Source organism: Pinus tabuliformis, chromosome 6 (assembly GCF_031772625.1).
Source record: "Pinus tabuliformis cultivar Carrire ecotype Pingquan chromosome 6, CPIR1, whole genome shotgun sequence".
In the NCBI taxonomy this organism is placed as follows: Eukaryota; Viridiplantae; Streptophyta; class Pinopsida; order Pinales; family Pinaceae; genus Pinus; species Pinus tabuliformis.
Genome location: NC_142292.1, coordinates 2,078,594,146 through 2,078,620,043, shown reverse-complemented (window position 1 = coordinate 2,078,620,043; position 25,898 = coordinate 2,078,594,146). Strand labels below are relative to the sequence as shown.

At 37.8% G+C, this 25,898-nt stretch overlaps 1 protein-coding gene across 1 annotated transcript in view; it reads left to right on the top strand.

Moving 5' to 3' along the window:
* LOC149267565 (putative 3,4-dihydroxy-2-butanone kinase) overlaps window positions 1-25,898 on the top strand; it is a 376,959-nt gene that overhangs the window by 280,682 nt on the left and 70,379 nt on the right. The window contains exons 15-16 of the mRNA XM_089433400.1: window positions 7,029-7,172; window positions 7,259-7,302. Of these exons, the coding sequence (XP_089289526.1) occupies window positions 7,029-7,172; window positions 7,259-7,302 (188 nt within the window). The remainder of the gene's footprint in view (window positions 1-7,028; window positions 7,173-7,258; window positions 7,303-25,898) is intronic.

The following is a 25,898-nucleotide window of genomic DNA, read 5'->3' as shown; positions in this document are numbered from 1 at the left end:
TTACCCTGTAAATACTGGAAATAAATACAAGTACATGCTCAACACATTACAGATCATCAACTGAAGGAAACAAAACAAACACACAAGTGACACCGTTGTTTTTAGACCAATGTCCCTGGGAAAACCCAATGTGGGAAAACTGGTGCAGCTATCTGAGGGTTTTATTATTATGCAGTTTCTGAATACAATCTGGGTGCCAAAACCGCTCATCCAATAAAGAATAATATTAGTAGTAGTACCTCTCCTTTGGAGACAAATGTCTGGCTGAAACCCCGAATAAACACTCTGGTAGCTCCTTAGCTCCAATCTGCCCCACGAAAAACCCCAGCGTCAACCTCTAGGGACTATGTCAACCTCTTCTGCCCTCTGCATCAGTGTTCCCAGTAGTTCCAGCTTTTGCCCTCTTCGTCAGCTTTCCAGGCAGTTCCGGCTGTTCCTGGTAGTTCCGGTTTCTGCCCTCTACGTCAACTTTCCCGGTTGTTTCGGCAGTTTTCCCGACAGTTCTGGCTTCTGCTCTCCACGTCAGCTTTCCTGGCTGTTTCGGTAGTTCCTCCCAACATTATCTCTGCCTCTCTGCTTTTGTATTCACTGCCCCTTAGCTACAACTCCTGATCACTCTCTCAACTTTCTCAGCAAACCTAGCCCCAAAAAGTCGAAATCTTGATCTTTTGGTGTGTTTTTCAAGTGACCCTCAAGCCTCTTATATTTTTCTTGTTGACAAATCGACGGCCGAGATTAAGTCCCTAATCAATGAATAAGATTAGATCTGGCTTGATCCATGACTTTTGGACCATTCTAACACAGTTTTATATTAATTCACATTAATATTTTATTTTCCCTAAGTTTAGACTTAGGGACTCCATTAAAAATATTAATTATTTTAATATCTCCCAAACTGTTTAGAATTTGCCCAAAACCTTTCTGGGTATTGGAGATATCATGTGCCTTAGCTTCTCCACCAATTTTCGTGGCTAGAGCACATCCAATGCTACCCCAAATCAACATTTCCTAGAACCGTCACCATCGTCGTCATCGCTGACCAACAATAGCGTTTCACTATAGCGACTAGACGTGAACATTCCAATCTTACCACCATCGTTGCACTCACCGTTCGTAGTGGCTGTCGCCACGGTGGAGCAACTGCAACGACAGAGCTGCCACAACAAGCTGACATGCCCAAGCACCACAACCACCAACTTGTTTCACTTTGTCCCCACGTTCGCCTTATTCAGCCACCCGCCTTTCGTAGCCGCATGCTGCTACCCTGCAAAGCTGTTGCGGAGCTGCACAACCGATGCACTAAACAACTGTTTGTTCTCCCTTACTCATTGTCCCACTACAACAGACGTTGCGTAGTGTCGACTTCTATGTAACTTCCATCGTCCCACAACAAAATGACGTCTCTCTCCTGTTATTCGTCCTACACACCACCATCACCATCCGGAATTGTAGTGGTAATTGTATCAAGGATTTGTGAGTTTGTTTATCATCCAAGTTGGCACAATACAGTGCCATCGATTACTATCATCCTTCAAATTATCCATTGGAACAACATTCTGTCATGTTGCTAAATCACTGGTTCAGTAAATCCACATTCAATTTTGTATATCAAAAGTCAAAAATCTTGACGATTGGATTTAAAACCCATTTGTAGAGTTACTCTCATCAAATTTTTTAAGGAGATATTAAAGGTGTTATATAATAAAAAAGATATATTAAACTTTATATTTTAAAAGTTAGAAAGGGTTTTCATAAAGATTATAAGGAACAAATGAAGGTTTATTAAAGGATTGTTTAAGGGAAGTTATAAGGTATTATTATAAAAGAAAGAGCGGAGACTATTTTTTATAAAATTTCTTATTATTATTAAAGGTAAAAGTGGATTACTATTAAATTTTAAGGTAATTGAAAATAACCACGATCACAAATTCAATGGAAGGAAAGATGATTGAAGGGAGATTTTTGGAAACGTCATCTAATTATGCTTCAATGCTATTTAGAATTAAAGGATCTATTATAGGGAAAGATTTCACTATTGCTATCTGATTGGTCGAAGATAAAATTTATATAAAGCCTAAATCGCAAACCAATTAGTGATTCCAGAGTCAAATATAATCGAAAAATTACACTGTTTTGGCAATAAAAATTATGACTTAACCAATTTACAATTAAACATTGGAGATTATACATTCATATCACAATTCTTAGTTCAAACACTATGGAATGATCAAGGTGACATTATTTTGGGTTCACCCTAGATGGAAATTCTAGGTTCTTTCATTCTCAATATGAAAAAGAAGTTTTTGACCTTTTCATACAAAAAGAAAAAAATAACCCTACAAGATGTTACATTGAAACCAAATTTAGTAACACCAGAAGACATACAAGATATTTCAAAAAATATTTTTTCAAGTTTAAAAAGTACTACAAAATATGCAAAAAGAAATTGACAAATAAAGAAGTTACTTGCCTCAAGGACCACAATGAGAAATTATTGACGCAAATTAAGAAATTTAAAAAAGACAAGAAATCTCTGAAAAACAAACTAGAAGAATTCAACATGAAAGACATATCGAAGTCTTCAAACATAATCGTCCAAGTTGAAGAAAAATGGACGAATACCGAGCTAGTCAATATTAGAACGCAAGAAGATGACAAACCCCGTTGAAAGGAAAACATATTCAGAAATTGCAATTCAAATGACGAAAAATCCAAGTGAAGATTCTGTAACGAACTCGGCCACATCAAAATCTGAACTAAATCAGAATCTCACCACACAAATGATAAGGAAAAGACAAGCCAAAAGAACTCCTTATCTACATCCGAATCTCAAGAATAGACATCTCAATCAATCTATGGATCTACATCACTCAGAACATAAACAACAAACTTATGTTCTGAAGGACACTGAAGTGCGCAAAACTTAGTCCAGTGATAACAATTCATCACAAGTTTCCAGTTATTGAAAGATTCCACAGAAAATTAATTTAGAATGGTCAGATCCTTCCTCCGTGCGACAATTTTATATATCACTCCAACGATCATATTAACTTGTATCAACGAAGATGATAGTTCCAAGACGCGAGGACATTCAAAATGAAAAAAGGAATCGAGCCTTTTCATCAACAAGCTTTGAGGACAAAGCTTTTTGAGGAGGAATGCAATGTTATGAATAAAATATAGATATAAATAATGTAAATATAGATAATAATAACATATCATAAATAATGATTAATTAGTTAATGAAGAGGTATGTCCTTAAGGACATGACTGGTCATACATGGACACCTGCCTAGGGTATATAAGTAGGCCCTCACTCTCATTTGTAACATCATATTCTCATTCATACATTTTAATATATATTCTTGTATCTTCAATGGAGATCTTCATATTCCAAGTCTTCTGGAATGTTTAAACTGCTATAACAAACCTTGTTTGTTACAGTCCTACTGTAATCCCCTTAAGTAGATAGATAGGTTGCCATGTACGGAGGTCATCCCTAGTAAATAAGGCCCATGTAATATGTAATAATGTGAAGGCAATAATTGTAAGAAGGCTTACTAGAGGGTTTCACCTACTAGAAAGTTCCTTCTCTATAATGTTGTTAGCAGGTAGACAGTTGTATAAAGTATTAGGAGCAATGTAATGAGATGTCTTGTGAAGTATATTGTAACTGGAGGTCTGAAGCGAACAAAGTTCCTTCGATAGATTAATTACTCTAAAAGACTTGGAATGTCAAGATATCCATTTAGGATATAAACATTATATTAAATAAAAATGAATAAGAATGATAATGAATGATTTACAAATGGGAACGAGAGGCTTGCTTATATACCAAGCAAGTGTCTCTTCATGAAGAGTCATGTCTCATTTAGACATGCCTCTTCAACCTAATTACTACTTAAGTAATTATTATTTATGATTATTATCATTTACATTATATTTATATTATTTATATATTTTATTCGTTACATTGCCTTCTTCCTCAAATAGCTTTGTCCTCAGAGCTTGTTGATGAAAAAGGCTTGATCTCTTTTTCTGCTTTGAAAGTCTTTTTGTCTCTGAATAGTCATCCTCGTCGATACAAGTTGATATGATCTTCTCAGTGACAAAAAAAATTGTCGCACCAAGAAGGGATCAGACCATCCCAGATTAATCTTCTATATAGTACATTGATCACTAAAATTTTGTAACGACTTGTCATCATAGGACTGGATTGATGTTATGTCATTATTCTATAGAACATCAGTTTGCTGTTTCGGTTCTGAATGGTTCAAATATGTAGCATGGTTGATTCGTCTATTGTCATGATTCAGATGTCGATATGGAACTTTTTTGGTTTGATTTCTCCTTACTGGGCATGCGGCAATTTTTATATTTTCTTTTGGCGAAGATGTTGTTGAGTTGGTTATGAAACATTCACTGGGGATGTTCATTGTTTGAACTGCAACATCCATGCACGTCTTTTCTTCAACTTGTTTGTTTTCTTCTTGAGTTGTGACATTCACTGAATAGGTATTTGTTGTTTTGTCATCAACTTCAATTCCTACATTTGATGCTTCCTTCTTGATAAGTTGTTGTACCTGGTTTTCTAATGACTTCTTATCCTTCTTAAGTTTCTTAACTTGCGTCAACAATTTTTCACTATGGTTTTTAAGTCGATAAACTTCTTCATTTTGTCAATAGTGATTTTGTCAATTTCATTTTGCATATTTTGTAATACTTTTTTACCTTCTTGAGAAATTACTTTTGAAATATCCGTTAGGTTTCAATTAGGTTTCAGTGTAAGAAAATGTTAAAAACTTTTTCCTAGTATTTAGAATAAAGGAACCTAGAGTTTTCATCCATGGTGATCTCAAAACAATGTCACTATCCTTAGAATATAAGGTTTTCACGGTGAATTGTGAGGTAAAAGGGTAATCTCCAATACTTAGGTGTAAATTGCTTATGTCATATTGTTTGTCATATTCGCCAAGAGTATTCTTTTCAACTATATTTGATTCAGGAATCACCAATTGGTTAGCACATTTAGGCTAACATAATTACTTTTTAAGCAGGATTGATAGTGATTATGATATCTCTTCCTGCGAGCGATCCTTTGATTTTAAATAATGTATCAACACTTTTACTAAAGGTTTTAGGAAACCTTTCATTACTAGTCTCCATTTTAGTCTTTAAATATTAAATACCTTTTTAAATCACTCTTTTTTTTACTTTTTCTTTTTTATTTTTATTTTATATATTCTCTTAATCTATAAAATATATTCCACTTCTCTCTTATAAAAATCTAATATATATATATATATATATATATATATTTCAAATATTCTCTTCTTCTTCTTCTTCTTTTTTTCACTCTTTTAATAATTTTTTTTATATGATAATAACTTTTTTTCATATATAAAAATAAATTATATATATTATATAATTTTAATTTATATATATTATAAAATTATAATTATATAAAATTTATATATACTCTTTTGAGACCCACTTTTCCTTTCATATGTAACTATATAAGGCTTATATAGTATCCTTTTTTATAATTATAATAATATTTTTTTTTTCTCAGAGAATTTGGATGAGACGTAGGTCACAATCTTTAGATTTGAATGATTAAAATTATCTTTAGATTTGAATGATTAAAATTATTTAGATCACACCTTTTTCTTTTACTTTTAAAATACCATGGGCAATTACCATGGGTTGTTTCTAAAACCACGGGCTTCTCCACGTAAAAAGTTTTAAATATCACTTGGTATGAGATTTTGTATCCCTGTTTTTTTTTAAACTTTTAAAATACCATGGGCTATTACCATGGGTTGTTTTTAAAACCTCCTGTAAAATGTAATATTTACCTTTCGCGTCAGAGCTTTTGTATCCTTGTCTTTTCTTTAACTTTTAAAATACCATGGGCTATTACCATGGGTTGTTTTTAAAACCATGGGCTTCTCCACGTAAAAAGTTTTAAATATACTTGGTATGAGATTTTGTATCCGTTTTGTTTTTCCTTTTACTTTTTTTTCTTTTTATTTTTTATTTCATTTACTTATATTTTTTTTGGTGAATTTTTTTTATGGCCAAAGGCCTAGAAAACGGAGAAAAGGAGAAACTTTCAAATATTTAGCGAAAAGCTTGAACTGCAACAACAATAAATTGGACGAAGAGTCAATAGCCAAAGACTTGGATCAGAGAACGAGGTGCACCGGTTAAACAACCTAGAGGACCGAATTGCTCTGATATCACATGAAGTGAACAAAGTTCCTTCGATAAATTAATTACTCTAAAAGACTTGGAATGTCAAGATATCCATTTAGGATATAAATATTATATTAAATAAAAATTAATAATAATGATAATGAATGATTTACAAATGGGAACGAGAGGCTTGCTTATATACCAAGCGTCTCTTCATGAGGAGTCATGTCTCATTTAGACATGCCTCTTCAACCTAATTACTACTTAACTAATTATTATTTATGATTATTATCATTTACATTATATTTATATTATTTATATATTTTATTCATTACAAGGTCTGTGCATTTGGAGGTTGCCCCCTCAAAGAGTCAAGTGAACATTTTTCTCATCACTAAAGGTAAAACTGTTCATGGTATTCTAGTGCTCTTGCATATTCATGTTCTAATCTGTCATTTCTTCAATAAATCTGGCTATATTCTATAATTTCTGCTCTGACTTTTAATTTTCTAGTAAAGAATACCACACAATTATAAATGTAGTGTAAGAAGATTAAGGAAGGCCAAGAGCCATATAGTAGATCATTATATATGAACATAAATTTATGGGATATTTTCTGCCATTAGCGCAGGTGCTTCTCTATTGACTGCCTTTTGAAGCGCTTGTTGTTTCTATTTTGGATTGATTAAGAACGGGAACATTTCTTTTTGTATTTTCATTTTTTAGTTTCTTGAGAAAATTCTAAATCTTGATGAAAGTGTCTTTCCCATGACATTGTTTTGTTAGTTTAATGAATATTTTCTGAATCTGTGATAGTTTTTTTATCACAGGTTGTTTGTCGGCCTCAGGAATTGACTGTGCAAGGCCGAGTTCTTGAAATTTCTATCAAGGCTGCAGCAGAAGAATTGATCAAAATTAAGGATTCTTTAAATGATTGGGACAGTAAAGTGGGTGATGGGGATTGTGGAAGCACAGTAAGAATCTATTCTGAATTACTTTGGTATGGATGGAGCTTTTTTAGATTATCTTCTCCACTATGTACTGATTGATCTTTTTACAGATATTTAGAGGAGCATCTGCAATTCTTGAGGATATGAACCAACAGTATGTTCACCTTTCATTGTCTCATATTTTCAAACATGATATTGAGGTTCTTGCAACAAGAGAGTTTTTTTATACAAAGGCGTTTGAGTGAACACTGTTAGTTACGGAAATGCTCAGATATTGATGCACTATTAACTTTAGATATCAGGATCTGAAATCATGGCATATGCTTTAGATAACAGTATCTTAAATTTCATCTAGTGAGATATCAGTGTTCTAAGTCTGGTTGTCAATTGTGATTTGTTTCTGCATTATTGTGAAATTGTGTATACACTTTATGGTCACATTATTTATTGGATTCTCTCATATTTTATTTATTTATCGGATTCCAACATTTTTTTTCATTACATATTACTGGATTTCAAAAGTTTTTTATGAAAATAAGAATTCTCTTTTTATCGATTCTTATGTGAAACCAGGATTTTTCTATCCAGCAAGGTTCTAGTAATGAATATCAATAAAGAGAAGTAACCTTAGTTAATAAAAGACATGTCAATTTGCAATGTTCACACGCCTTCGTGTGACCCACCTCTTTATATACTATTTATAATTTTATGTACTTCACATTTGTATTGGCTCATATCATATTCAATACATTACTATTAATTTATGGATTTGCTGTTTTATTTACGTTGGTTGCTCATAGTTTTTAGTTATTAAACATAAACGTTCATAGCACTGGTACTAGAGCCCCTTTCAGTGCACTTCTGCTACTGTTTGGAACGAATCTTCCTAGCAGATAAGTATCTGATTCCCACCTTTGGCCAGACCCTTTTCCAAGCCTTTCTGATTACAACTGAACCTTTCGAATATTAATCAGTTTTGCTACTTTGTGGCAATTTGTTTTATTGTTTCCATCATTTAATTAAAAAAGAAAAGAAAATAAAGAAATAAAACATGGAAAAAGGAAAAAGAAGAGTTTTATAACAGAAGCAGACATAGACTGGTAGGTATTATCAAAATGTGCGTGTTTGTGTATCTTGTATAGGCATTGTTCCCATTCAACCTTGTCATTGTGAAGCCACCAAATAAAGATAAATGTATTGGTGTGAAGATAAACGAAGAATTTCTACAGAAATGGTGGACTGTCTAGAGACCGAAGGCAATTAAAAGGCAGAAAACCACTCATGCTACCAGATGTCCTTGAAGCCAGCATACAGATCTGCAATTTGTATACTTGCCCCTGGGCAATAAGCAAGACATAGTTGCAACATGCACTGTAAAACGTGAACAAGAATAGTCATAAGAAAAGGGCACCACTATTCTGCAATTCACACATCTGTGAAAGAGACAATCAAAAACTGCCACACCACAGTTACCATTGTTGATGTAGAAAATTCATAATTGTGACTTTTAATGCAAGTCTGAGATTTCACCTCAGACCGGAGCTTTCAGCGATCGAAACCCTATGAATATTCATCCTTAGGGCTGATTTGATATATAAATTACAGAAATGAATAGTGGACATTATTTCAGGTCACTTCAACCCCAATCCACTAAGCAATTCAAGAGTAAGGATACCAAATATATGCCAAAAGTTTCAGCCCTCGTAAAATCAGATCTCAAACAAATATAATTAATGCAGATTTACAGCAGTAAATCTTCCCTATTGTCTTCTATATTAATGTTAAAATGCTTAACAATTTCATCTGTCACTTAAGTCAAATTAGCATGACAAATTGGTGCTGGAACTTACCAAACCAAGAAGACAATGAATGCTGAAAATCAAACTGCTATCGAGACCATTTTGGAGTGGAAAAATTCGCACACACACACACACACACACACATATATATGAAGTAGAGAAGAAGTACATGTACATACCATAGCCTTATTCCAAGGTTGGTACAATCATCTACCTCGCCAAAACCCTAGCTATGTAAAACCATGAAAAACCCTTGCTGCAACAAAGATCTTCTACAAACTAGTATCACACTGGCAAAATTTCCAAAGTCTCCATGAGATGAACCCTAACCTGGTACTGAAGATGCTCCAAGGCGCCCTAGTGCCCTGAAGACTACAGAGATAATGTACAAAGAACCCAAGAGAGAGATCAAAACACACTTCCCACCTCATCCTTGCTATGTTTTCCTCATGCATTCCTAGCTCTCCATCTCTCAACAAAAGATGTACAATGATGAGTGAGTAAAAGAAAGGACACTCACTCTCTTTGCCCTTGTTAGATTGGATACACCTCAGTGTTGAAAGCCTGACTGCTGCTAGTCACACGTTGTCTTCTGAAGCCAGTGCGTTGTTGAAGCTCCGCATTGTGCCTCCATGCACTACTACCTCTCTGCTATGCGCTGCTCAAGTTGTGGCACTGCTAACTAGTGCATCTGTCGCTCTAACACTCCATGGCACCAACTAAAAACTCCTCCATCTCGCTACTACTAATCATGGGCTCTTGTAGCAAGGTGATGATCTAAGAGGTATCTTGGTTATCATGGCGAACTCCTCCTCCTGTTCGATCTTTGCAGTCGCAACCTTAGGATTGTGCTTCTCATGCTTGTCCTTTTTGTTCAAGGGACACTAGGATGCATAGTGGCCCATCTCACCACATCTGAAACACTTCACTGTGGAGACATCCTTCTTTCGTCTTTGTTGCCCCTACTACCCCTTCGATGCAAGGGCTGCATTATCCTCCTCCTCTATTTTGGGTTTCGACCCAATGCTGTTGCTGCTTGCATCAAGTTTGACCTTGACCAGGTCTCTCCTCAGCGCTTCTTGTTTTAGAGCTGCCCACATCTCATCCCAATTAGGCAATGCTGCTTTGCCCAGGATACTCTGGACAAAGACTTGCCACCCATCTGAGATTGAATTTAGGGCCAGTCTCACTAACTCCAAATCCTGAGGTGTATGCCTCGCAACTGACATCTCATCATGGGTCTCCTTTTGGTTCGTGAGGCATGGATCCAAACGTTCTCCCTTCTGCATCTGCGCAAATCTCAACTTCTGTTCCAAGTACATCTTTCGCTGCTGAAAACAACCTTGATACAATGTGGCCAAAGCATCCCACATCTCCTTAGCAGTTGCTCTGCTAGCAATGTGGCACACCATGTGATCCTTGACTCCATCCAGGATCATCTTCTTGGCCTTTGCCATTTAAGCTCTGTACTTCTTCAGCGGATCTGCGTCTGGAGGGACAACTACCACATTATCAACATACGTCTTGAGGGCATGCTCATCTAGAAGGAAGGACATTCTAGCCTTCCGGATGACGTAGTTAGAAGCTCCATCCAACCTGTCCTAACCCCTCAAGCCATTGGTTGCCATATCCTCTGAAAATTGTCGAACAACTCCCTCTTTCTCCTTACTGCGTAGCTTCTAGGCTGGCTTACGCACTCCTTGATGGAGCTGGTAAGTCTACTTCTCCTCTGCTACTCAAGAAGTGAGAAATACTGATTTACTTGGCAAGAAATCACTGAGGAAGTATTCCCTCACTATGCGATTTGCTTCCTTCTTTTGACGACTTTTCTGCCCAACACTCAACCTGCAAAAAACCACACCCCTCTAGATCTGCGTGGTTCCATTTCCCTTGGCAAATTCTCGATCCGGTAACCTGACCTCTCCGTCAATTCACTTAGAGAGAGACACCCACGAAAATATAGCCCTCTTGGCTAGAAATGCGAAATCCGTCAGGGGATTCAAATTTCTGCTTGCTGCAGCAAGTTGGCCCTTGCTTCAGTGCTAGATTTGCTCTTCCTGTTGTAAATATTGAGAGGGGGGGTGAATCAGTATTCTTTTTCCCACTATTGTTTCACCAGTTAAAACGTATATATTCAGAACACAAGATGAACAGCAAGAATAAATGCTTTTATTAATATAAACAGTGCAGTAAAATAGATACAATATATAGATGGTTACAATAAGTTGCCAAGCTCCAACTTGGACTTTGGTGAGGCTCCCACCTCGAGAGCACCAACTCTATTTCGCCAAGACACCAATCTTGGACTTAGGAGAAGAAACTCCCAAGGACTTCAATCCTTCCTACTTCTGAGGCATCAACCCCAAGGACTCCAATCCTACTTACTTCTGAGGCACCAGCCCCAAGGACTCCTATCCTTCTTGCTTCTGAGGCACCAGCCCCAAGGACTCCTATCCTTCTTGCTTCTGAGGCACCAACCCCAAGGACTCCAATCCTTCTTACTTGTCAAGATTCATTTGATAGTAATGTTCTGCTCTCAGAACTCTTCTCTGCTGAGTTCTGTCTATTTACAGCTTCACTGTAGTCTCCAAACTACAGTATCAATGACAACTAGTCTTCTTATGAATGAGTCTTTACAACTCTGCACACTGCCCACGCATAGTCTCCAATAGCCTTCATGCTCTCTGATAATGTCTTCACACAGCTCTAGTCAGTCTACTGTTAGCTGCACTAAGCTCTGCATAAAGAACAACTTCTTGTTCAAGCTTATGTTCTCTGCTAGCTACTTCTCCCCTTTGACTGTCTGTTGTCCTGTTGGCCCTGCGGCCCTCTTTCTGCTATTTTGGACCCTCTTTCTGTTCTGTTGTTTTCTCCAACTACTTCAACAGTGTTCAACCGCTGCAATAGCCTTCACCAGCGTTCACCAGCAACTTCATACAATGCTTAACCACCTCTGCTGCTTTTGCTACCTCATATTCTGGTTCTTCACAACAACAACAGCCCCCACAATCCTCTGTTTTTATTGTTTTATACATTCCCATGCCTTCGTCCATTCGTTTCCGCTTACACCGCCTCTTAGACTTCCTCAATGCTCATTGTCATTTCCTTTGTGCTCGCTTGCTTCTTCAGCTTCCCAAATTTCAGTTTCCTCTGTCTATTCGTGCTCATAGGACACATTGATTCAATGGCGAGGACCAAGTCATACGCAGAGGACACATATTCAGAAAACTGTAACAACACTCCTGTTTTCTCATGATAACAGGCATACACAGGGACCGCTTCATTTAACGGACAACCACATTCTATCGCAATCGTAATCGCCATGATTTAGCCTCCTGAACTGTCGGAACAATTATCATAAGCCTTTCGGCCTAAAACAACCTGCGCAAGCCAAATATTTAATTACACAGAAAATATGATAAAAATAGTCCAAAAGACTAAGGTGCGGACTTCAAGCAATATTACACCTGCATCTAAATTGTATCGGGTCTACAGCTTAAATCGCAATCGGCGATTTGCAACTCCCGGTGGTCCTTTATATGTCGGGCTCATGACACTGCCGATGGCCGACGACCGATCCACCACTGGACGCGATATTATATTAAGGCCGTCTATAATGTTCCATTGGGTCCATCTTGCAATCACAATCGGTGCTTGGGTGTGGTAAGGCTTCATAACATATGCGATTGTGACGAATGCGATATGGTATTAAACCATGGTTTATATGCTCGTTGGGTCCACATATATATGTATCGCTATCGACGATCGCAAAGGGGCCGCTTAACATATTGTAGCGCCCACTTCTGAAGTGCCGATGTGATAATCGCTATCGGCGATCACAAGTTGCATAGGGTCAAGACTCATCGTTAACATAGACCCCTCATAGCGATGCGATGTGCCAGACCCGATAGGATCCCAAATCTCCCGTGCATATATTTTCAAGTCCGCTTTCTGCCTCCGATAGTGTTAAAGCATGCATACATGGGTTTTATAGGCCCGATAACGTAACTGGATATATCTATATGAGTTTTGCCCCCGATGGCTCCTGATAACTCTGTCTGCTTCCTCTGTGGCTCTGATGGCTCTGTTTGCTGTTAAATGCATCCATTGCTCCTCCGATGGCTCCCGATAGTGCAGTTGCACGCATACATGTGATTTTTGCTCCTGATAGTTGTTAAATGCATGCGTATAAGCTCTCTGATCGCTCTGTTTCTGTGTTTCCTTCGTTTGCTCTATGTGCTCCTCTTCATTGGCATATATATTTGACATATACATATATATGGCTCCTCCATCTGTTTGTGTCCTCTATTGCTCCGATAGCTCTCTGTGCTGCCTCCCATGGCTCTATTCTTCTTTGGCATATATATATATATATATATATATATATATATATAGATGTGTGTGGCTCCTCTTGCTTTGATATGCCTCCTTGCTCTGATATGTCTGTTTCCGCATATATATATATATATATATATATCTATATATATATGGCTCCTCCTGTAGCTCCTCTTAGTCCAATGTGGCTCCTCTAGCTTGGCAGTGTCTTTAAAAGACCTCCTTGCATATATGAATGCCTCTCTTGCTTTGATATCCTTTGATATGCTTTGATTTGCCTCCTTAGGTAACTCCGCTTTGCTTATGGCTTGGCTATCCTGATGGCCTTGTTCCTGTCTCTTCATGAATCTGCTCTGCTTCCCCTTGGCTTCATGTCATCCTTTAGTATCTAGAATATTTCCATATTGACATCAATGACAACCTAGGTCAATACTTCCTGTTTCACATCAACAACTCTGATACCATGTGAAACTTCCTAGATCTAACAATCTCAGGAATCCTACTGCAACCAACTGAATCTACTTCACCTAGATTGTAAATTACATTACAAACTTATTTCAAATTTCTTCTTGAAACATTGAAATAAATTACTAAAGCAACTTACACCAAATTAAATATGATTCTAAAACATAGAAATTGAGCAAGGAAATACGAACACATAGGACACCATTATTTTTGGACAAATGTCCCCAAAAAAACCCCAACTTGGGAAAACCGGTGCAGCAGTGAGGGTTTTATTTTATTATGTAATAGTGAAATTTGAGTACTTCTATGGATGCCCAACTGGCAATCCAAACAGGAAGTCTGGTAGAGATATTCTCTAAGCAACCTTGACACTCGTGTTACCAGCAGTCGCGTTCCTACACTTTTGAGTTCTTGCATTCGCGTGTTCTTGCACTCGCGAGTTCCTTCACTTGCACGTTCTTGCATTTGCGTTCCTGCACTCGCACCTTCCCGCACTCGCGCGTTCCTACATTCGTGAGTTCTTGCACTCGCGAGTTCCTGCACTCGCAAGTTCTTGCACTCGCGAGTTCCTGCACTCGCAAGTTCTTGCACTTGCGAGTTCCTGCATTGGGAATAACTCAGCCTCTTACTTCTGCCTCTCTGGATTTGGAAATCTTCCTCCGAATCACTATCCGTGCCCCTCTACTGCAAAAGATCTCTTTGATCAGAATTTCCCCCTGGGAACTTCTCACTTCAGAAATTCGATCTCTTGATGTCTCGGTGTATTTTTCAAATGACCCTCAAGCCCCTTCTTCTATCTTCCTGTTGGACAACCAATGGCCTAGATTAACTCCTAATCGAAGGCTTAGATCATTTTGACTTGATCTTCGTCTTTATCTAGAAGATTCATCCACAATTAGATTAATACCCATTAATATTTTAATTTTCCTAAGTGTAGACTTAGAAGCTCCATTAAAATTATTAATTATTTTAATATAATCGTCTCTAGGTGGAATTTCCCAAAACGGTTTGTGGGTTCTTTGGAATGCATGTGCCTAGGCCTCCCTACACAATTTGGGGTTTAGAGCACATTCGACGCTACCACAAATCAACAGTCTTGACGTCCATCTGGTGAATCTCCCATCCCATTTAAGCTGCTAGGGATATAACAGATCTGATAGAGGTGTAACGAGCAACTGGGGCGAAGGTCTCTTCATAGTCTATCCCTTCTTTTTGAGCATACCCCTTTGCCACGAACCTTGTTTTGTACTTTTGTCTGCTGCCGTCTGCAACATACTTGATCTTGTAGATCCATGGTGTTACGAATAAAATATATATAAATAATAATATAATATAAGTAACGAGGATAATTGTAATAATTGTTAGTTAATTAGTAATTAGGTTGAAGAGTCATGTCTAAATGAGACATGACTCTCCATGAAGAGACACTTGCCTGATATATAAGCAAGCCTCTCGTTCTCATTGTAAATCATTATTCATTATCATTCAATTATTAATAAAAACTTTTACTTAATTTTGTTTATTACGGAAGTTTTATACTTCATTGGTATCAGAGTAGACGACCCTTTGGCTGCTTCACTGCCGTACAAAGCTCGTTCTCCGGTCACCGGCCCTTGGCCATCAATCACCATCAACCTTGTTGTTGTCATAATTGAAGTGTTTCGCTACACATTGGGAGATTCTCCATTTTTCAGGTCTTTGGCCATTTGTTTAAAATATATATATATATATATATATATATATATATATCTTATACCAAAAAAAATAAAAAAAATCAACATATAATATATATAAACCCTATATTTATATATATAGAAAAAAAGAAGAGATTTTATCTGCATTTTTCTTACCTCATCGCTGCCACAATCCACATCCACAGAAAGAATGTTGTCGACCAACAGTCCCCATAGACGCCGCCTAAAACAGCACGTGACGTCAACCGCTCTGCTCTTCCCAAAACAACGCACCACTGTCGCTGCTACAGACAACCTGCCACAAGAATTAAAAAAATAAAAATAAAAGAATTTTAAAAAAAAGTCACCGTCGAATTATCGACCCTCGAACACCACATCTGCCTCTGCTCCATGTACATTTTTCACTATTCGTCCACTACCTATCCGTGTTCTGCAATCAACGTGCACTGCCTCCCTGTCTCGCTTTTCTCTGTCACTTTTATACCACCCGCCACACAAAGAGTTGTATTTGTTTTCGTACTTTTCATTCTGCCATCCAACATCATCTTATGCTGCTCAGCGGCACATTACATCAATCCCGCCTTCCACTGGCCATCCTTTCTGTTGAATACAATTACAATCTGCAGGCTTACTAAACAAGTTGAATTCAAAAGTCGCAACTTTTCACGAATTAACCAGTCACTTAATTGATTTAATCAATTAATCAAATAGTCGTTGCTCACTTAAACTTGTTTTGGGTTCTTCAGAAAAATTGAAAACAATTTTATGCAATTCTTATATAAAATAACCTCGGTACATATATAAAGGGCATCCTTATAATAATCGAAAGGTTGTTTTGTGTACGGTTATTTGTTTTTTTAAAGGCTAACGTAGCAAAAGTTAAGTTAATTAAGGATTTAGGAAAAGAAAAGAGACGTGCCTTCATATATATATATATATATTCTAGGTTTAATTAAAAGGGTCAACAAACAAACAAAAAACAGAAAATTATAGAGAAATAATAAAAGAAAAAGATTATAAATAAAAAAATATAAAGAGACGTTTTATATTAAAAAAAACAAAAAATAAAAAATAAAAGAAGGGTATTTATAAAAAAAAGAGATTAGAAGAAAAAAAACAGAAAAGAAAAAAAGGGATTTATTTGACAAAAAAGTGATTTAAAAAGTATTTAATATTCAAGAAGCAAAAATGGAGTCTAATACAAAAATGAGGCCATAAGATTTCTAGGAACCTTACCCAGAGACAGTAAAGCGCTATTTAACATTAAAGGAAATCTCGCAGGAAAGGATGTTATTATTTCTATTTCTCCGGCAGAAGATGCGAATTATATAACACCTAAAATTGCAAATCAATTAGTGATCCTGGAGTCAAATATAACTGAAAAATTAGTTTTTTTTTTGCAATAAAATATATGACATAGCTAATTTACAGTTAAACATTGAAGATTATACATTTGTATCGCAATTCTCAGTTCAAACCCTATTGAACAATCAAGGTGACATTATTTTGGGATCACCCTGGATGGAAACGGTAGGATCTGTCATCTTAAATACGAAGAAAAAGTTTCTAACATTTTCTTACAAGAAGAAGAAAATAACACTCCAAGATGTTACACTAAAACCAAATTCAGTAACGACAGAAGATATATCAAATATTTCAAAAGTAATTTCTCAAGAAGGTAAAAAAGTATTACAAAATATGCAATATGAAATTGACAAAATCACTGTTGACAAAAATGAAGAAGTTTCTCGACCAAAAAACCATAGTGAAAAATTACTAACGCAAGTTAAGAAACTTAAGAAGGATAAGGAGTCATTAGAAAACAAGGTACAACAACTTATTGAGAAAGAAGCATCAACTGTAGGAATTCAAGCTGAGGACAAAACAACAGATACCGATCCAGTGAATGTCACAACTCAAGGAGAAGACAAGCAAGTTGAAGAAAAGATGCGCTTGGATGTTGCAGTTCAGATGATGAACACCCCCAGTGAATGTTCCATAACGAACTCAACAACATCTTCACCAAAAGAAAATCTAAAAATTGCCACATGCCCAATAAGGGAAAGTAAAGTCCCATATCGGCATCCGAATCATGAGAATAAACGAATCAACCACGCTATGTATCGAGACCATTTAGAACCGAAACAACAAACTGATGTTCCAGATAATAGTGATGTAACATCAATTCCGTCTTATGTTGACAAGTCATTACAAAATTCCAGTGATCAGAATATTCCACAGAAAATTAATCTAGGATGGTCTGATCCCTTCTTAGTGCGACAATTTTGTTTGTCACTTAGAAGATCATATTAGCTTGTATCAACAAAGATGTTTGTTCTGAGAGAGAAAGTCATTCGAAGCCAAAAAAGAGATCAAGCCTTTTTCATCAACAAGCTTTGAGGACAAATCTTTTTGAGGAAAAAGGCAATGTTACGAATAAAATATATATAAATAATAATATAGTATAAGTAACGAGGATAATTGTAATAATTGTTAGTTAATTAGTAATTAGGTTGAAGAGTCATGTCTAAATGAGACATGACTCTCCATGAAGAGACACTTGCCTGATATATAAGCAAGCCTCTCCTTCTCATTGTAAATGATTATTCATTATCATTCAATTATTAATAAAACTTTTACTTAATTATGTTTATTACGGAAGTTTTATACTTCACACGGTGATCATACAATTGATCTATTTTTTGGTCTAGGCATTACTTCCCAGACATCATTCGTCATGATAGAGTTGTACTCTTCCACCATGGCATCCATCCATACTTGGTATTGGAACAACTTCTTGAAAGCTAGAGGGTTCTCCAACTTGGGCTACCAATGCTTGGTATATATATGGTTGTCTACACTGCCTCTTCTCGGCTCTAGGAGCTCCAACAAACTCCTCAACGTCGCTTAGTGTTTGCTGCACTTCTCTGCTCGTTCTTCCATTGGTGGTTGGAGGCTCAACCATTTCTTCCTCCTGATCTTGTTGTTCCGTCTGTTGAGAAGCATCTGCATTTCCTCCCTCTGAGGAAATATTGGTACTGGTCACTGTACTTGACCCAGGTGTATGCTCTCCTGCCTGTCCTTCTTGCTGCCCCTACTGCTCTTGGACTAACGGAACAACCTTTGGCTGATCTTCTGCAGGCATTTCACGAGATTTCCTGAAGGCTCTATCTTCCATGAACTTTGCATCTCGTCTTACGACAATCATCCTGTTGCCTAGAATGTAGATTCTATATGCTTTTGAGGTCTCGCTGTATCCTACAAGATACCCCTTCTTTGCAGTTTGATCCATTTTGTTGCGCTTCTCGTCTGGAATGTGGCAATAAGCCACTCTTGCAAATATCCTGAGATGACTGACTTCCAACTTTTTCCCTGTGAATACTCCTTCGAGCATCCTCTTCCCCATTGCTTTATGAGGAGTTCTATTCTAGGTATATACTGTCGTGTTGTAAACTTCTACCCATAGATACTTAGGTAGATCTTGATCATATAACATGGCCTTGGCTGCCCCAACAATAGTTCGGTTCTTCTGTTCTGCCACTCCATTTTGCTCTGGATTATATGGAGTTGTCCACTCTCTTTTGATGCCCTCCCTTGTGCAAAAATCTGTGAAATCTTTGTTTGTATATTCTCCACTGTTATCTGAACGTAATACCCTTATATTTTTCCTTGTCATATTTTCAACAAGAGCTTTAAACTCTCGGAAACAATCAAAGACCTCATCCTTGGTCTTTAAGAAATAAATCTAGGATTTCTGGAGTGATCATCGATAAAAGTGATGAAGTATTCGCTACCACTAAGAGCCCTTGTGGACATAGGGCCACAGATATCTGAGTGTATTAATCCTAATACATCCTTTGTTTTATTGTTACTTCTAGGAAAAGTTGCTTTAGCGTACTTTCCTAGTACACATCCTCTGCACAAGTCATCATATTCATTGCTTAGGACTAGTATCCCTGTAACTGTCTCTTTGAGCATCCTTAGTGCTCCATGGTGTAAGTGCCCCATTCGCTTGTGCCATAATTCATTTTGCTCCTTCTCACTATTATAGTTGCTGCCTATTAGTGCCATTGGTGATTCGAGCTGCAACTTATACAACTTGTTGCTTTGAACCCCAATATGCTTTTTCCTCTTATAGCCTGGATGCTTAACGTATACTTTCTTCCCGATGAAGTATACATCATATCCTTTGTGTTGTAACTGGGACACTGAATTTAAATTCATTCCTAATCCTGGCACATGTAGAACATTGGTGGCTCGGATGTTGGTCCCTGCTTTTGTCTTAAAAGCTATGTTACCTCTTCCTAGTGGAGTACATTTCGTTATGTTTCCCATAGTTATTTGCAAGTCCATATGTTCTTCTTGATAGCTCAAGAAATGTTCTTGTACTCTAGTCATATGAGTTGAATCCTTGTTATCAATGTACCAAACATCTGCTGATGCTGAATTTTCTAAGCATGTGAATTCTTCATTTAATCTGGTAGATAAATCTGTGACATTTTGAGTATCCATATTGTGTCAATTTCTGACGCTAACCTATCCCAACAACTGTTGTAGGAAAAAATTGTGCCCCACCTGAATTAATGCTTCTTGCTAAATCTTTTGTTGTGCTGTTCCTTCTACCAGTGATGAATTTCGACTGGAAAAGACTTACCTCTCCATCAGCTGACTCAGAGAGAGTTTTCCCACGAAATCCAATCTCCTTGGTTTGAAATGTGCAATCCTCTGGGAGATTCGAATTTCTGCCCTTGCAGGAATTTCGAATTCCCTTCTTTTCTCAGCGTTGGATCTTCCGGTTTTTTTCTTTTGCTTACGTGTAGCTCTGATACCATGTGAAAATTTCTAAAATGGAAATCCTACTGTAGTGATTAATATGACTTATTCTACTTATTACTTTAGAGATAAGTTATCTACTATATTCTTACGATAAATATTGAAACATATTCTACTACATCCTTCACAATTAAAACATTGCAAAAATTAAATGCAAATAAAATGCTAGCACATATACAAACACAATGACAGGTCTTTTTGGACAATTGTCCCTGGAAAAACCCAATGTGGGAAAACCAGTGTAGTGGAGGAGAGTTTTATTATTCTTCAGCAAAATTCAACATGTGCAAAATTTCACCCAGCAGTATAGAACAAGGCTTTCTGAGAAATATTTACAGACATTCCTAAACAAGTATTTGACCCGAGAGAGAGGTTCCTTCACCCTCTACGTCTCTCTGGCTTGCCTAGTGTCACTTTCTCTGGCCCTTGGACTAGCTTGCGCAATGCTTGCATCACTCAAGCTAGGCTGCCTCTCCCAACGTCAATCTACCCAACACTGTCCCTTCTGCTGCTTTGTGTCTTTGTGCCTGTCTCCTTGACTGATGTTGAATCCTCTTTGTCTCTCCTCCACCTGCAACTCTCCCTTTGAATCGATTTTCTCTTGCCAAACTTCGACTAGTGAGAAAATCGATTTCTCTTGGGCAACTGAGTATCTACTTGGTGCATTTTCCAAATGACCATCAAGCCCGTTCTTATATCTTCCTGTTGGGCAACCAACGACCTAGATTAAATCTTAATGAAAGGCTCAGATCGTTTTGGCTTGATCTGTTCCTTTTTTTAGAAGATTCACCCCCAATTAGATTAATATCCATTAATATTTTAATTTTCCTAAGTTTAGACTTAGAAACTCCATTAAAAATATTAATTATTTTAATAAAATCACTTATGGGTGGAATTTCCCAAAATGCTTTCTGGGTTCTTTGGAATACATGTGCCCAAGTCTCCATGCAAAATTTGAGGCTTAGAGCATATCCGATGCTACCCCAAATCAACAGATAATGCACCTGGTTCACCATGCCTAGTCACCTCCACACTTGTACCATACACTAGGCAGATGTCCCAGGGTCCAGAGGATCTCTCACGCTGCAAAGGGAGGGCTTATGTTGTCAGTGTAGCCCATGCAGATGGTTCCCAAGCATTTTCGATCCGTTTGGAGACCCATGAGGATGTCGTGCTGTCCCCACACCCACTTGGGAGCACCACAGGTTCATGCTTGGAAAACAAGGGGCCAACACCTTGTCCATTATGTTGGGAGTCCAATTTCACATCATGACACCATTTGGACCTCATCAGGCCTCCTGAAAGGCCCAACGACTTACTATGCTCATCATTTTTCCCTCTTGAGAGGCTTATTCATGTATTATTGAGCTATTTGGTGGGCTTGTCACCAAAAGTATTGTTATTATGCACATTATTTTATTTTGGGGCTCAATTAGGCCAATGTAGCTAAATCGAATTCATTAGAGTGTGTATAAATAGAAGTGAGATGATTCATTTTCATCATCATCACTTGGATTGGGTTATCTTCTCTTGTGAGGTTTTCGCTATCCTTATTGGAGGATGAGTTTGGATGAATGGATGAATTTTGATATTTGGATCTCTTTCATTTTGTCTTGAAGCCTCATTATTGGCATTATGTTGATGATTGGATATACTCTTTCTTACATGTAAGTACTCTTTAAATGCTATACTTGTTATTTTCTCTTGTCACATGCATGTTGCTGGGATTTTCGCTATACTAGGCTGAAATTTATTGCTTTTCTAATGCGAAATTGTGGAAATTTGATCTTTATAGTGTTGCATCCATAGTTTTAAAACTGGACCCGATGACTGGACCAATCCACCTAATAAACCGGGTTTCAAACTGGAATCGGTCAAAATGAGACTGGTCAGTTCTACTTCTCAGTGAATCGGTTTTTAAAAAAATACATTAAATAATTATTTTTTAATGGAAAAAACTATTTTTAAGATTTAAAACAGTGATTCCAAGCCAATAGAGACAAAATATGCAAAGTTTGCTCATCTATATACCATGTAAAGGTGAATACATCAAAATGGCACCAAGTGCAATACATAACATCGACAAAATACGTAAGCAATGAGGCTCTAAATGGCCTATAATGTCCAAAAACATTGCTACAAGCTATAAGGCCGTTGGCCTACTACAAGACTACAAGTCTACACATAGTCAATCATCAAATTCATCACCACTACTAGACACAGGATCATCATCAGGAGCTACATAGACATCATCTGGTTCAGAGTCTGAGGATGCCTCAGCCTCATCTGCAACCTCAGTAGCACTGCCGCCAATAACAATAGAAGTGGACCCAATGGAAGCACAAGTTTGTCGAGCTGCATGACTAGTGCCTTCCTTTGGTTGTTTGTCTTTGCTTGATGCGACTACTAATACTAGTTCTGATGGCACTACCAAATATGATTCATCCCCCTCTAATAGCATGTCAATATCAAAATCAGCATCAAACATAGTATCTTCAGTCTCCTCCACCCATTCTGATGTTGGATCAATATTGTCCAACACAATGGGATCTAGATCAGGTCTTTTGTTCATCATTTGGTTCCGCCTTAGTGGAAAGTTGTATTGCACGAAGACAAAATCATTTAACCGTTTTTGTTCCAAATTGTTTCTCTTCTTCGTGTGTGTGCACTCAAAAATAGACCAAATGAGCTCACAACTTGAAGCACTGCAATTTTGGCGGAGGACTCTAATTGCAAACTTTTGCAATTGAGGACATTGGCCGCCAAATGACTCCCACCAATGCACTGCAAAGAAAGATACATTAATTAGTAACTTCGTTAATTTCATTACTTATTTACAAGTTACAAGTATTTATAGATAGTTTGAGTTGTAAATTTGTAAACAATTTAACTTGAAAAGAAAAACAAATTGGAATTGCTTACCTGGTTGATCTACATCTCTTGCCATCTTTGGCAAGTTTTTTCCAAAGGTACCAGCTCCCATACTAAAAGGAGTAAGTTTTTTATGTATTTCCAACTGGTCTGCATGGATAGGGACGATGCGCTCCAAGAAATCAATCAATCCAACTTTGACCTCCCCATCTTGCAGATCTCCTAGCCGAGTTGTATAATGATACTTTGGGTTCAAAAAACACCCAGTTGCATGCATAGGACAATGGAGTTGATTGTTCCATTTGTTATCAATGATCTCCCATATATGACCATATTCAGCTAACCTATCCTTGTAAGCTATCCGTATCTGCTCCTTTGCGTGGTCCATAGCCTCATAAATGTAGCCCATAGCCAATTTTTCCCCATCCACCATCCTTAGCACCTTAAGAAGGGGCTCAGTAATTTTCACAAGCTCTACAGAGCTTTTCCAAAAATAATTGTCAAAAGCCCTTTTTTTGGTGTCTTCGCCATCTCGTCTATGAGCCCACCCAGATTCAGTCCAATTATTCGAAGAAAACATTTTTTGTAGGTATTAAGGTTGATAGTTGAGACATTGCTGTTGATTTTGGGTAGCATTAAATGTGCTCCAGCTCCGAAATTTTGTGGAGGGGCTAGAATACATAAGATCTGAAAAACCCAGAAATCGTTTGAAGAAATTCCCACCTGGATTGTGAGTTATTAAAATAATTAGTATTTTTAATGGGGTTCTGAAGTCTAAACTTAGGAAAATAAAAATAATAAAAATATGGGTGAGAAGCTTCTAAGAGACGAGGATCAAGTCTGTTTTAATCTTAGTCGTTGATTAGGGACTTAATCTCGACCATTGATTTATCAAAAGGAAAAGTATAAGAGGAGGCTTGAGGATCAGTTGGAAATACACCAAGTTGATCAGTCAGTTTGATTTTTCGGGGGTGTGGTTTGCTGAGAAAATCGAACCAGTGATCTGAGTTGCAGTGAGAGGGGCAGAAGCAGAGATTTGGATCGGAAAGGAGTTCCGAGCCAAAGAGTACATGGCAAAGAGGCAACAGTAGCATCAGAGAGGCAGCGCAGAGGCCTACGCAGCCCAGGAAGGGGTTCACACAGTGCTAAAACAGGCTAGGAGGGTCTCTTACAGTGGCAGTGTAGAGTATTCATTAGAAGTCCGAGATCTTGCCAGAGAAGCGAGGTTCTGAGCCGGGAGGGCTGAACAACAGTCTTCTTCTAACAAATCGATCCAGCAGAAGGGGTGACACAGTCTCCTAGAGGCAAGACGTTGTCCCAAGCAGTGATTGCGTTGGGATTTCGCAGTGTTTACAGAGAGTCGGACCACTTAGTGGATCAGTTGTGACTTGGAGAACGAGGTAAACCCTCCTATGTATTTCTTGCTGCCGTGAATTCTCTGAAAGGTTAGCTGGTGTGACAGGCAACTTGTTGTACTTAGGTTCTGCTTGCTTAGTAATACAAACCCTTTATCTGCTACACCGGTTTTCCCACATTGGGTTTTTTCGGGGATGTGTTGTTCAAAAATAACATTGTCCCTTGTGTGTTTGTCTCATCTATTGTTTCAGTTTATGATCTGTATGTCAGTGTAGTCTGCGATAGTGTTTTCATCACTATTTATCTAATTAAATAACTTGTTGAATGAAATAACAGGTAGGAGATGCTAAACCGGTAACTGCATTAGGATTTTTGTGTCTAGATTCAAAAATTTTCACATGGTATCAGAGCATTGTAGATCATAGGATACTGAAACCATCAACCGAGAGATCCAGCAAATCTGCTGCAGAGAGGCAGCTGTCTCGAGTGACAGCGCTATTCCAGAGCCAGAGAACGTAGAGGAAGGGTGATGTAGTGCAGAAAAGGTGACGCAGAGGCTCACGTAGTGCTTGCGTCAGCGTTCTGAGCCAAGAGAGGGTGACGTAGTAGCTGGGAGGAGCCCACATAGTGATTGTGTCAGCTTTCTGAGCCAACGTAGAAGCAAAGAGGGGTAGATCAGGCTCACGTAGAGCCACGTCATCTTTTTGGACCAGGAAGGAGTGACACAATGTCCAAGAGAAGCTAATCTAGCTCACGAAGTGACTGCGCAGAGCTTGAGGAGCTCAGATTCTTTAGTTGTTGGGGCAGTAGGAGAAGTGCAGATTCGATCTGTGGTGTTGGTGGGACGTTGTTGCTGTTGTTGCAGAATAGTGTCTGTGGAGACAAAACTGAGGTAAAGGGAGTCACTTCCTTGACGAATTTCTTGCCAAAAGAAATCTAGGTCTGGGTTGCTGAGCAACAACAAAGGAGGATTGGAGAAGGGGTGATTCAACATTATTTGGCAGAAGGATTTCCGTGAAGGAAATCAGGAGTGAGAGGAAGTCTAGAAAGAACTTGTTTCTTAGAAGATTTCTAGCGCCAAAGAATTCCAGATCTGAGTCTTGCTGGGGTAGCAGCAAGAGAGGGAGAAGAGAACCTATTCTACACTTGATTGAGCAGAGATGGAAGTCAATGGACTGAGGGATCAGGATAGATTGGGTGGAGCATCCAACTTTGTCATTTGGAAGGCCAGGATCCTGGCAGTCTTGGACAAGAATCGCATGAAGGATTATGCCTTGAAAGTAGTTGTTGTTCCAGTCGATGTTGATCCTCTCAAGAAATACGAGGAGGCTCAAGCAAAGACGAAGTGCATGATCTTGGATGGGGTCAAGGATCATGTGATCCCACATATTGCTGAA